The sequence below is a fragment of the Lepidochelys kempii genome, chromosome 11 (genome assembly GCF_965140265.1).
Source record: "Lepidochelys kempii isolate rLepKem1 chromosome 11, rLepKem1.hap2, whole genome shotgun sequence".
Taxonomy (NCBI): Eukaryota; Metazoa; Chordata; order Testudines; family Cheloniidae; genus Lepidochelys; species Lepidochelys kempii.
The window spans coordinates 72,949,381-72,961,295 of NC_133266.1; the positions used below are offsets into that span (position 1 = coordinate 72,949,381).

Here is an 11,915-nt window from a genome sequence, read left to right on the forward strand (position 1 = left end):
TGGCTGTTGGAGAGAACGGTGTACTGTGTGCTCTCCCCAAGCTCGTCCTCCTTCTCCTCATCTTGCTCGTCTGCAAAATCATAGAATCATAGAATATCAGGGTTGGAAGGGACCCCAGTAGGTCATCTAGTCCAACCCCCTGCTCAAAGCAGGACCAATTCCCAGTTAAATCATTCCAGCCAGGGCTTTGTCAAGCCTGACCTTAAAAACCTCTAAGGAAGGAGATTCTACCACCTCCCTAGGTAACGCATTCCAGTGTTTCACCACCCTCTTAGTGAAAAAGTTTTTCCTAATATCCAATCTAAACCTCCCCCACTGCAACTTGAGACCATTACTCCTCGTTCTGTCATCTGCTACCATTGAGAACAGTCTAGAGCCATCCTCTTTGGAACCCCCTTTCAGGTAGTTGAAAGCAGCTATCAAATCCCCCCTCATTCTTCTCTTCTGCAGGCTAAACAATCCCAGCTCCCTCAGCCTCTCCTCATAACTCATGTGTTCCAGTCCTCTAATCATTTTTGTTGCCCTTCGCTGGACTTTCTCCAATTTATCCACATCCTTCTTGAAGTGTGGGGCCCAAAACTGGACACAGTACTCCAGATGAGGCCTCACCAATGTCGAATAGAGGGGAACGATCACGTCCCTCGATCTGCTCGCTATGCCCCTACTTATACATCCCAAAATGCTATTGGCCTTCTTGGCAACAAGGGCACACTGCTGACTCATATCCAGCTTCTCGTCCACTGTCACCCCTAGGTCCTCAGGCATGGCGGAGAGTACCCCATCATCGGAGTCCACGGACGGGGTGGGGTAGTGGTGGCAGCCCCCCCTAGAATTGCATGCAGCTCAGCGTAGAAGCGGCATGTTTGGGGCTCTGTCCTGGAGCGTCTGTTTGATTCTTTGGTTTTCCAGTATGCTTGTCTGAGCTCCTTAAGTTTCACGCAGCACTGTGTTGAGTCCCTGATGTAGCCTCTGTCCCTCATGGCCTTGGAGATTTTTTGAAATGTTTTGGCATTTCGTCTTTTGGAATGTAGTTCTGATAGCATGGATTCCTCTCCCCATACAGCGATCAGATCCAGTAGCTCCTGTTCAGTCCATGCTGGAGCTCTTTCAATTCTGGGACTGCATAGTCACCTGTGCGGATGAGCTTGCCTGGCCAAACAGGAAATGAGCTTCAAAAGTTCCTGGGGCTTTTCCTGTACACCTGTCCAGTGCATCCAAGTTCAGAGTGCTGTCCAGAGCGGTCACAGTGGTGCACTGTGGGATAGCTCGCAGAGGTCAATACCTTCGAATTGCGTCCACACTAACCCTAATTCAAAATGGCGATGTCGATTTCAGCGCTAATCCCCTTGTTGGGGAGGAGTACAGAAATCAGTTTTATGTTGAAAAAATGGCTTTGTTGTGTGGACGGATGCAGGGTTAATTCGGATTTAACGCTGCTAAATCCGACAAACTCGTAGCGTAGACCAGGCCTAAGGCTTACACATGGAGATAAATATCATTCAACTAAAATTAGGATAAAACTTATCACAATAGGGATTTTCAGAATCATTCAGCATTGGCCTAACCGCTCCCTTTGACAGCAATGGGATTTTTATCTTTGACATCAATGGGGAGCAGAGATAGGCCAACACTGTGCATTTTTGAAATCCCGTCTTTAATATTTAGCATATTAAAGATTTCAAGACAGAGGAAGGTTATGGCTGAAAGTATTGCTTCTTGCTCCCTTAAAACTGGGACCACAACTGTGACATCAAGGTTACCTGAGATGCCTACATAGAATTAGATGCTTTACCACATACATTCTTGCTCTATCAGTCAAGCAAGGAGAAAGAATAGAATTTTGGCCTAGGACTCACTAGCCGAGATTCTCATCTTTCTCAAAAGTACAGGGATCCTCCACTAGCATTCTCCATTATACCTTCCCTGCAACTCCAGGCATCAGGCAATGGTGAGACTGGGTGCTTTCCATTTTTTGTTACTCAGCACTTGGCTACCTACGAGTATCTCCTCTTTCCCCATTGCACCCTCTGTATTTTCTAGGAGCAGAAGCAAACAGACAGGGGAGAAAGGAGTGAGATTTCTATCCTCATTCCTAGAAGCACTGCACCTGGAAAGTGAGATTCCTGGAGCCAACCCTATTATGAATATCTAGATGGAGTAGATTCTCAAAACCAGACAGACAGTCTCATGAACCTGTGTACAGGCCCATTCCCCAAAGTGCTTAGTAATATTGATCCCCAAGGTCTTCTCCAACAGAGCCAACAGGCTTCATCAAGAAGGAATGTTCCTTTGGGCAGCATCTCCTCCCATGATGCTACTCTCACAAGCACTGACTAAGTTGCAGATGCATTATAAAGGGCCTCAGACTCCTCCCCTTCCCAGAAGTCTTTGCTCGGAATTCGACAAGCAAGTCTTCCTTCCCCCACTCAGGCTGGGATGCTTGCTGCTCTGCCTCAACCTCCCAAGTCCATCCTCTAGGCAAGGACAAATCTCCCATGGGCCATTTCCTCCGACCACTAAAGCTTAATAGTAATGAGGTAAAAGGGCAGACTTGAGCCACTCTGCTCTCCTGGCCTTAAACAAACAGGGAGCATCAGTCCACCTTCCTAGGACGCATGGTCTGTCCTGCCCTAAGACTGCTCCCTCCTCCCCAGTGGCAGCTCATTCTGGCTCCCCATTCAAGATTACACTGTCATCACCTGCTCACTACAGTTACCAAGCACAAGCAGAAGGACCAGAGACACTTGCATTTGAACTCCACTTGAGCTCTGTTCATATCAAAACTCTCTCAGCAATTGTTAGTAACACTAGAAGGAAATCCTGTACCCTGGAGCTGGACAGCTGCACTTGGAAAATTAACACCCTTTCCTTAATACTCTTCCCCTTCTTTCCCAGGAAGCAATGGGAGAGATCCACAAGATGCATACAAGGCTATTCAGCACTTGATACTGCATTATGTGACCCAGCTATCCATGCTCAATAGCAGCTCTCACCCCAAAACGTCCACGCTGAACCAGCACTTGTGCAGCAAGGTGCTATTCAGTGTGAGCAGAAGTATTATGGTCAGAGTATTGCCAAGTGTTTTCAGCTCACAAGAAGTAATTTTTAAGCCAGAGATTTTTTTTAAATTGAGGGTTCTTTTTATTTGCCTTCAGGTTTCTGAATGTCTAGGATAAAGACATGACCTGAGTGTAAGCTAGCACAGTGGGGTACTGATCCATGATTGGTTCACCTACATGACACCACACTACAAATAAAGAAGAAGAAGAACCCTGAGAGCTGAGATTCTCACCTAATCACCTGCCTCCAGGAGCTGGTACTTTAAGAAATGCATTAAATATCATGAGTGTAGGCAACATTGCGATCTGGCCCATATTTGTTACCTGACACATTGAGGGTGAAATCCTGGCCCCAGTGATGCCACTGGGAGTTTCGCTATTGACTTAAGTGGGGCTGGGATTTCACCCAAATCTCCTTGGCTTGAGTTTCCCCTACTGGCTAATGAATTTAGTCTTCTTTTGAAAGGAAGAAGAGACCAGCCGGAGACATGTGGCCTTCCTTGATCTGCATAGATTGTTATCCCTGCAGTCCAGCTGATCTTGTTTTGATGTGAATTGTCTAATTGCAAACTCCCTGCACCTTGCTCTGAACAACAGGAACTCTTGCTGTTTAAGGCAACATCAGTTAACAAGATCTGCCAGTGTTTAAAGCTGATTTCCCCCCCCCCCCCCCCCCGATATCAAAACTCAGCTGGCAGGACTGATTCCATGTTTGGGGAGAGGGGCAGAGGAGTTGTCTTTGAAAATGATACGATGTGGCTGCCGTTGTGTCTTCATTTCAAATAATTCTAAGTTTTGGATAGAAAATTAAAATCCTATTTGCATGCTGCTTTGTAATGATAGCCTCTGGCAATATATACCCTAATTCTCACTGAGGTTAGATATTGTGACTTGTCTGTATAAGTCATGCATGACAGATTGACACCAGTGTTTTCATATATTCAACATGAAAAAGGCGTAAACACTTTTGAAATCATACTATGCTCATCCTTTTAAAAAAAAAAAGGATAAAGGATTTTTTGACTGTGGGTGTGATACCCTGGCATCCCCTTATTCACCATACACTGTCCTGCTGGTAATAGCTGATCTAAAGTGATCATCAAGTTGGGCCATTTCCAGCACAAATCCTGCAGTTTCCACGGTATGCATCTGATGAAGTGAGCTGTAGCTCACGAAAGCTCATGCTCAAATAAATTGGTTAGTCTCTAAGTATGCACATTGTAGGGAGAGTTGTCACTTTGGATGGGCTATTACCAGCAGAAGAGTGAGTTTGTGTGTGGGGGGTGAGAAAACCTGGATTTGTGCTGGAAATGGCCCAACTTGATGATCACTTTAGATAAGCTATTACCAGCAGGACAGTGGGGTGGGAGGAGGTATTGTTTTATGATCTCTGTGTGTATATAAAGTCTGCTGCAGTTTCCACGGTATGCATCCGATGAAGTGAGCTGTAGCTCACGAAAGCTCATGCTCAAATAAATTGGTTAGTCTCTAAGGTGCCACAAGTACTCCTTTTATTTTTAGAAGGAGTCAGAAACTAGCTTGTTCACAGAAGTACAGTAAAGTTAGTTTACACAAACTGTAAGATTATAAAAAGCAGAACAAAATGTAATGCTCTTATATTGCTCCATTTAAGGCACCTAATGCATTTTAGATCTGGGACAAATTTCCTTAGATGGGGCCCACTTTCTAGTAAAGGCAGAAGATCATTATTCACGCACAAGAGGAGATGGGGACACAGTTCGGAGAAATAGGCAGACTGCAATGATACAAGAGGCTCTCCTTAGAAAAAACGATAACTGAGTATGATGAGGCAGTGGGAGCCTTTTGGTGAGTTGCCAATCAGGTGCAAGAGTGAAGGATCTCTTGTAGCGTCCAGACGAACCTTGAGAGTGCTCTGTGGAGGAATCTATGGCACCTACTCACCAATGATGCAGGGAAGTGTCAGAAAGAGGGAGCTAAATTTAGGTTACTAGGAAGAAGGCTTAAATTTACAGCTTCCACAATAACTTCCTCTTAAATGCTCCTGGCTCAACACACAAGGAACTCCCAGGGTCTCCATGGATGAGAAGATGTTGTAAAGAGGCACAGGTTGTTCATTAGACACTGCAGAAATCATAGGGAGAGGGACAGCTTGTACAGAAGAGCTGGGGTTCCACTTTAACCAGACTGCTTACTCATAAAGTAAAAAGTGTATACCAGGGAAATTCCAATTTGCTCAGATCTGAAGCTTTACAGCCCTGCCCTTATGTCTCATCTTGACCTGACCAGACTACCCGTCCACTGCTGCTGGTGGAAGGACAGTTCAGTCCTATGTCACTGTGACAGGTTGGATCACAGAAACCCCTTGGGGGCTGCCAACTGATGTACCAAGACTACTTCTGCCCCTGCTTTCCCTGCCAGCTTGGGACTCCAGCACCCTGCCTGGTTGAGCCAGACACGCCAGTCTGCTCCAACACAGACCCAGGGTCTGAACCACATGCCCCAAAGCTGCAGACTTAACTGAAAGCAACTTAAGAAGTGTTCTTGTCTTTTAACTCTCAGATGTTCAACTCCCAATGGGGTCCAAACTCCAAATAAATCCGTTTTACCCTGAATAAAGCTTATACAGGGTAAACTCATAAATTATTCGCCTTCTATAGCACTGATAGAGAGATATGCACAGCTGTTTGCCCCCCCCCAGGTATTTATACATACCCTGGGTTAATTAATAAGTAAAAAGTGATTTTATTAAATACAGAATGTAGGATTTAAGTGGTTCCAAGTAGTAACAGACAGAACAAAGTGAATTACCAAGCAAAATAAAACAAAACACACAAGTCTAAGTCTAGTACAGTAACAAAACTGATTACAGATAAAATCTCACCCTCAGAGATGTTTCAATAAGTTTCTTTCACAGACTGGACTTCTTCCTAGTCTGGGCCCAATCCTTTCCCCTGGTACAGCCCTTGTTCCAGCTCAGGATCTTTTGCATAAGGCGGGAATCCTTTGTCCCTCTGCATTCCCACCCCTCCTTCTAAATGGAAAAACACCAGGTTAAAGATGGATTCCAGTTCAGATGACACGATCACATGTCACTGTAAGAACCCACTATCCACTTGCCAGCACACACTATACAGGAGGACTTACAAGTAAAACAGAGCCATCTACAGCCAATTGTCCTGGTTAATGGGAGCCATTAAGATTCCAAACCACCATTAATGGCCCCACACTTTGCATAACTACAATAGGACCTCAGAGTTATATTTCATATTTTTAGTTTCAGATACAAGAAAGATACATTTATACAAATAGGATGACCACGCTCAGTAGGTTATAAGCTTTGTAATGATACCTTACAAGAGACCTTTTGCATGAAGCATATTCCAGTTACATTATATTCACACTCATTAGCATATTTTTATAAAATCATATAGAGTGCAACTTCACAGTCACTTCCCTGCTTGTCCTCTTTGCTGAGGCTGCCATGGCAGTGGCATCTGTGAAGCGCACACACATCCACTGTGGAGCTGGAGCAAGACCAGCTCCTCTCTTAAAGGCAACTGTCACCTAGAGTGAAACATCTCTGAGGGTGAGATTTTATCTGTAATCGGTTTTGTTACTGTACTAGACTTAGACTTGCGTGTTTTATTTTATTTTGCTTGGTAATTCACTGTGTCACTTTCACACAGCAACCTGGGAGATGATATCCTAGCTCATTACCCATCCTGTCACCCATCTAGTCCTCTTGAATCTGGTTTCTCCAGCCCACTCACACACAGTAACGCAGATTCAAAGCAGTATTTAATCCAGCTGTAATGCAAAGGATAACTATTTCTCCTCAAGAGAATCTCCTCCATACGTCCACCACTCTCACACATCATACAGCTGACATTCTTGGCAACTGCTATTTCTTTTAAACCAACAACAACCTGTGTCCTAAACCAATCTGATTTGCCAGTGCCCTGCTCCATGAGTGATGCTTTTCACCAGGGCTAAGTGGGCCTAATATGCGACCATTGTGATCTGACAATGTTTGCCACCTGCTTAGCACTAATACAAATGACTGCAAAGTGCTGGAGAACGGAGATTCAAGCCCTCACTATGTTCTAAAAACTTCACCTAGTGGATAAAGCGCTGGCCTGTAATTCAGGAGTCCCAGCTCTGCTGCTAGCCTGCTGGGTGATCTTGGGCTGGTTGCTTGACCCACCTCTCTGTGCCTGTTTCCCAGATGCAAAATAATGATACTGACCTCCTTTGTAAAGTGCTTTATAAGGGCTGGGTATTATTTCAGATTGCCTCATTTAACTCTAAGTTGTGATCACTTCTCTCTGGAAGAAATAAAATCCTAATTCCTACCAGAAAATGTTGACCATAAAGATAGTTCATAATACCAAGTTACACTAACGTTCTTTGCAGTCCACTCCTGCCTCTCCCCATACACACTGGCCTTAACACTGCATAAAAGCACTGCCATGTGACCCTGGTGAAAAACCACCGAAAGACACTTTCTTCACACATTGAACAAGGGTCTGTGTTAGAATCAGGAAGCCAGTATCATCCTTAAAACTACTCTGCCCCTGCTATACTGTAGTGCTTAGAACCTTCCCCAACCCTGCCAGCCTGGCTTTTTACTCCAGATTTAAAGAGAACAGTGCAATTATGCTCATAAGCACCTCCAGCTCCCAGCATGAGAAATGAAGAAGTCCCTCCACATCCAAACTAGACAGCCTACTTCTCCCATTTTAAGATGGTTCGGTGGAGTTCCTACAGCAAGTTTTTTTACACTAGTACTTGAGATTTTTTTTCTGCAGGGCTAATACATTACAAATTGGTCTGGCGAGGTCCTGTGTCCCAGTCAAGGCCATGAGACCCCCTACTACGCCATTTCACTCTCTTTAATCTCTTTAATTCTCCATTAGTATGACCCAAACAAACACAAACTGCAATCATTCCTGCCAGCAACTGGACAGGAGTACCCATCAACACTGCTCCTTCATTGGCCAAAGGAGTTACTGTTGAGTAGTAGGAGGCTCCCCACTCTGTGCTACAACAAATATTTTCCCAATAGGGGGTGCTATCGTTATCAGCTAGCATCATACATTGAACCACATGCATCAGAAGGCACAGCATGGCATATTTTTCCTTCCTTCTAAACTTTGCCATACCTATGACTATCTGTCTTCCAGTCCTGGCACATTCTGAGGAGGGACTGCCAGATACCCTGAATGCTCTGGGTCTGGGACATGGTCACGTGTAGAGTTAGTCACAAAACTTCTGAAAGAACAGTGTTCCATCAGAAAATGTGTCAATTTAAATGAATTTTTTTATGGGAAAAAGTCAAAATGAATCATTCTGATGATGTCAAATTGTTTCATTTCAACTTTATTGTTTCAGTGCATTTCATTAAAATTAAGTTTAATATAATATATGAGTAATAATCTGATATGTATATAAAACATTTATATTATAATGTTTCAACACTAAACCAGTAGACATTTTGAAATGGTAAGTGCTTGGAAATCTCAAGGGGACAGCAGGGGAAGCCTGATCCCCCATTTCCCCAAAACTTGTGGAATCATTTACACCCATGCAAAGTGAGAGAGAAGCACTCATCTTTCTGATCTGAAAGAATTTTGCACAGCCTTAGTGACTGCACAGGTACAAAGCAGTGGAGAATCAGAGCCATTATCTTTTGCCCTGACTTATCACTCCAGCAAGGGCAAAGGTTTCTCTCTCTCTCTCTGCAGCTCCAGTGGAAGGAATCATCTTTCCTCTAGGGCACTGGACAGAAAAACCTGATTCATTTTATTAGTACAAGAATAGCCCAGTGTCTCCACCAAGCTGATCTACTTGTAGGACATCCTAAGAACCTGGCCCAGAGCCTGGATTGTCATCCTTAGATTACTTAGAGCAAATGTCCCAACTTTCCACAAATCACTGCCCATTTCATTTTGTGGTGATTTCTGTCAAGTTCTCACAGCCCCAAATAGAATTTATAACTTTAAAAAACCTGGAAAGGATTTTGACTAGAATTCTCAAACCAGGAAACAACACCCTTGTGCTCTCTTTCTTCCCTGGGAATTGCTTTTTTAAGAGTCAACCTGTCTTTGGAGCGGAGCTGCTAAGTGAACCCGGGGAAGCACATGTATTCAGTGAGAACTCTTGTGTGGGTCTTTGGGACAATTTCGAATTTCAGAGCCAAACAGTACAATCCAGAGGGGATTTAAATGACGTCAGAGAAGCCGCAAGCTGTTTCAGCAGGCCCATCCCAGAGACCCAGACTTCTCTCGGAGTGTATTTTACAACCAGTTATGGAGCAAATACTTTAGACATAAGCGAGCCGAAGAGGGAGTAAAGAGACAGCAGAAAACCAAGCCTTGTGAGGTCTGTGCAGTCCCGCTCGGGGGTGACTCGAGGGGACTGGGGAAATGAACTGGAGCCAGGGGACAACCTGCCTGAGCACTGGAGTGAGCAGGAGCTAGGGGCAAAGGAAACCCCTGCCCTTTGATTAAAGCAAACCAGCATCAGCACCTACCCAGCAGAGCCCAGACAGCCCTGTAAAGCCCCAGGGTGAGCACAGGCGATGTACACACGCTCCGGGAAGGGGAGCTGCTCTCTCTCACACACCTACCTTTTCAGCACCGGCTTTTTCCTCTCTTTCATGGCATAAACGCCTCCCGTCTGCAGCATGACAAGCCTGGGACACAACCCACCGCCAGGAGAAAGTTCTCTCTGCTCTTCCTGGCACGCGGTGGGGCGGCGGGGAGGAACCCCAGACTCCCAAGGGAAACAGGGCAGCCTGGATCCCACCGAGGCCGCCCTGCCCCGGGACGGGAAGGGGGAAAAGCCCCGACGCTGCTGCAAGCCGTGGCACGAGCCCGCCCCCTCCTGCGGCCGGCCCCAGCTGCCCCACGCCACGCGCCCGCCCCCTCCTGCGGCCGGCCCCGGCTGCCCCAAGTCACGCGCCCGCCCCCTCCTGCGGCCGGCCCCGGCTGCCCCACGCCACGCGCCCGCCCCCTCCTGCGGCCGGCCCCGGCTGCCCCACGCCTCGCGCCCGCCCCCTCCTGCCGCCGGCCCCGGCTGCCCCACGCCTCGCGCCCGCCCCCTCCTGCCGCCGGCCCCGGCTGCCCCACGCCTCGCGCCCGCCCCCTCCTGCCGCCGGCCCCGGCTGCCCCACGCCTCGCGCCCGCCCCCTCCTGCCGCCGGCCCCGGCTGCCCCACGCCACGCGCCCGCCCCCTCCTGCCGCCGGCCCCGGCTGCCCCACGCCACGCGCCCGCCCCCTCCTGCCGCCGGCCCCGGCTGCCCCACGCCACGCGCCCGCCCCCTCCTGCCGCCGGCCCCGGCTGCCCCACGCCTCGCGCCCGCCCCCTCCTGCCGCCGGCCCCGGCTGCCCCACGCCACGCGCCCGCCCCCTCCTGCGGCCGGCCCCGGCTGCCCCACGCCACGCGCCCCCTCCGGACCCAGCTGGGACGAAGTTGACGCGGCTGGGCAAGTACAACCCAGCAGGGCGGGGCCGCGCGCCAGCCCCCTCCGCTCCCGGCGCTGCACCCGCCCAGGAATCACCGCCGCGCGGGGAGGCGGCTGAAGGTGGACCGGACAGCTGACACCGAGTCTCTGGTGGGGTGGGGAGCGGGGCACGTTGCTGCCCACTGTCCCCCTTTCCTGCTGCCCCCTTGGGGCCCGCATGGCCCTCGCCCCCTGCTGCCAGCTCCGCGGGGGAAAGGCAGGCAGCCGAAAGGCAGGGAATCGCCGAGGGGCAGCACCGTAGAGCGAGAACGGTCTCCTGCCTGGCTGGCGAGCTCCCTGCCTCCTGCTGCCCCTCAGCCTGGCTCCCCTGGGCGGAGGGCGTGTGCTAAGACCACCGCCCGGCCAGGCAGAGCAGGTGGGAGAGAATCCCAGAAAGGCGGGGCTGGAGGGGACCTGGAGAAGGGTCCCAGCAGGAGGGAGTCCAGGCACTCAGCGCTGGCCTTGTGCCTTGCCTCTTCAGCCTTCCAAGATCAGCTTCTTGAGCAGAGAGCTGCTTCCCAGCCAATGTGCAGAGTGCCCCAGGTGGCAGCTGGCCAGGATTCAGCGGGGAATTTGGTCCTGGTTGGATCATTAGCTTCCCTAGGCGCAGGTCGGGTACTGACATAGGAACATCCAAATGGCAATACTGGGTCAGACCAAAGGTCCACCTAGCCCAGAGGTGGGCAAACTGCAGCCCGCGGGACCATCCAGCAAGGTGTAGTGTAATAAAGTGCTCTCCGTAGTAATGTGCTACTTACCTGTACTGAGCATGATCAGTACATCTGCTGAAGCCACTGCCCTTCATCCTGCCCTTACTATCCATAAAGTTCTGCGGACAGCTTTAGACAGGGGTTAAAAAGGGGCAAAGGGGGCAAAATGGAGTAGGAGGGTGGCCAGGGTCTGAGCAGGGGGCGGAAATTGACTGGTCGGGGGGGTGAAGCAGCTGGAGGCAGCAGTAGGAGAGGGGCTAAAGGGCAAAATCAGGAAAGAGTGGGGGAGGAGCAGGAGTTAAGCCCAGGAGTGAGGCACTTGTGCAGGGTGTCAGAGGACAAAATCTGGCAGGGGCAGAGGGGGTAGCAGTTACTCCTGAGGGACTGAGACACCAGCCTGGGAAACAAGCAGGGAGAACTGGAAGTCCTGGCACAGTCAAGGAATTATGATGTGATTGGAATAACAGAGACTCGGTGGGGTAACTCACGTGACTGGAGTACTGTCATGGATGGATATAAACTGTTCAGGAAGGACAGGCAGGGCAGAAAAGGTGGGGGAGTTGCACTGTACATAAGGGAGCAGTATGACTGCTCAGAGCTCAAGTATGAAACTGCAGAAAAACCTGAGTGTCTCTGGATTAAGTTTAGAAGTGTGAGCAA

General features: G+C 48.9%; 1 protein-coding gene across 1 annotated transcript in view; it reads right to left on the reverse strand.

Annotated features, from left to right (window-relative positions):
- Positions 1-10,725, reverse strand: part of LOC140895267 (uncharacterized) — a 154,900-nt gene extending 144,175 nt beyond the window's left edge. Inside the window, exons 1-2 of the mRNA XM_073304714.1 lie at positions 10,128-10,725; positions 9,670-9,926 (exon numbers count right to left, since the gene is read on the reverse strand). Coding sequence (XP_073160815.1) covers positions 9,670-9,926; positions 10,128-10,725 — 855 coding nt within the window. The remainder of the gene's footprint in view (positions 1-9,669; positions 9,927-10,127) is intronic.
- Between the last annotated feature and the right edge of the window lie 1,190 nt (positions 10,726-11,915).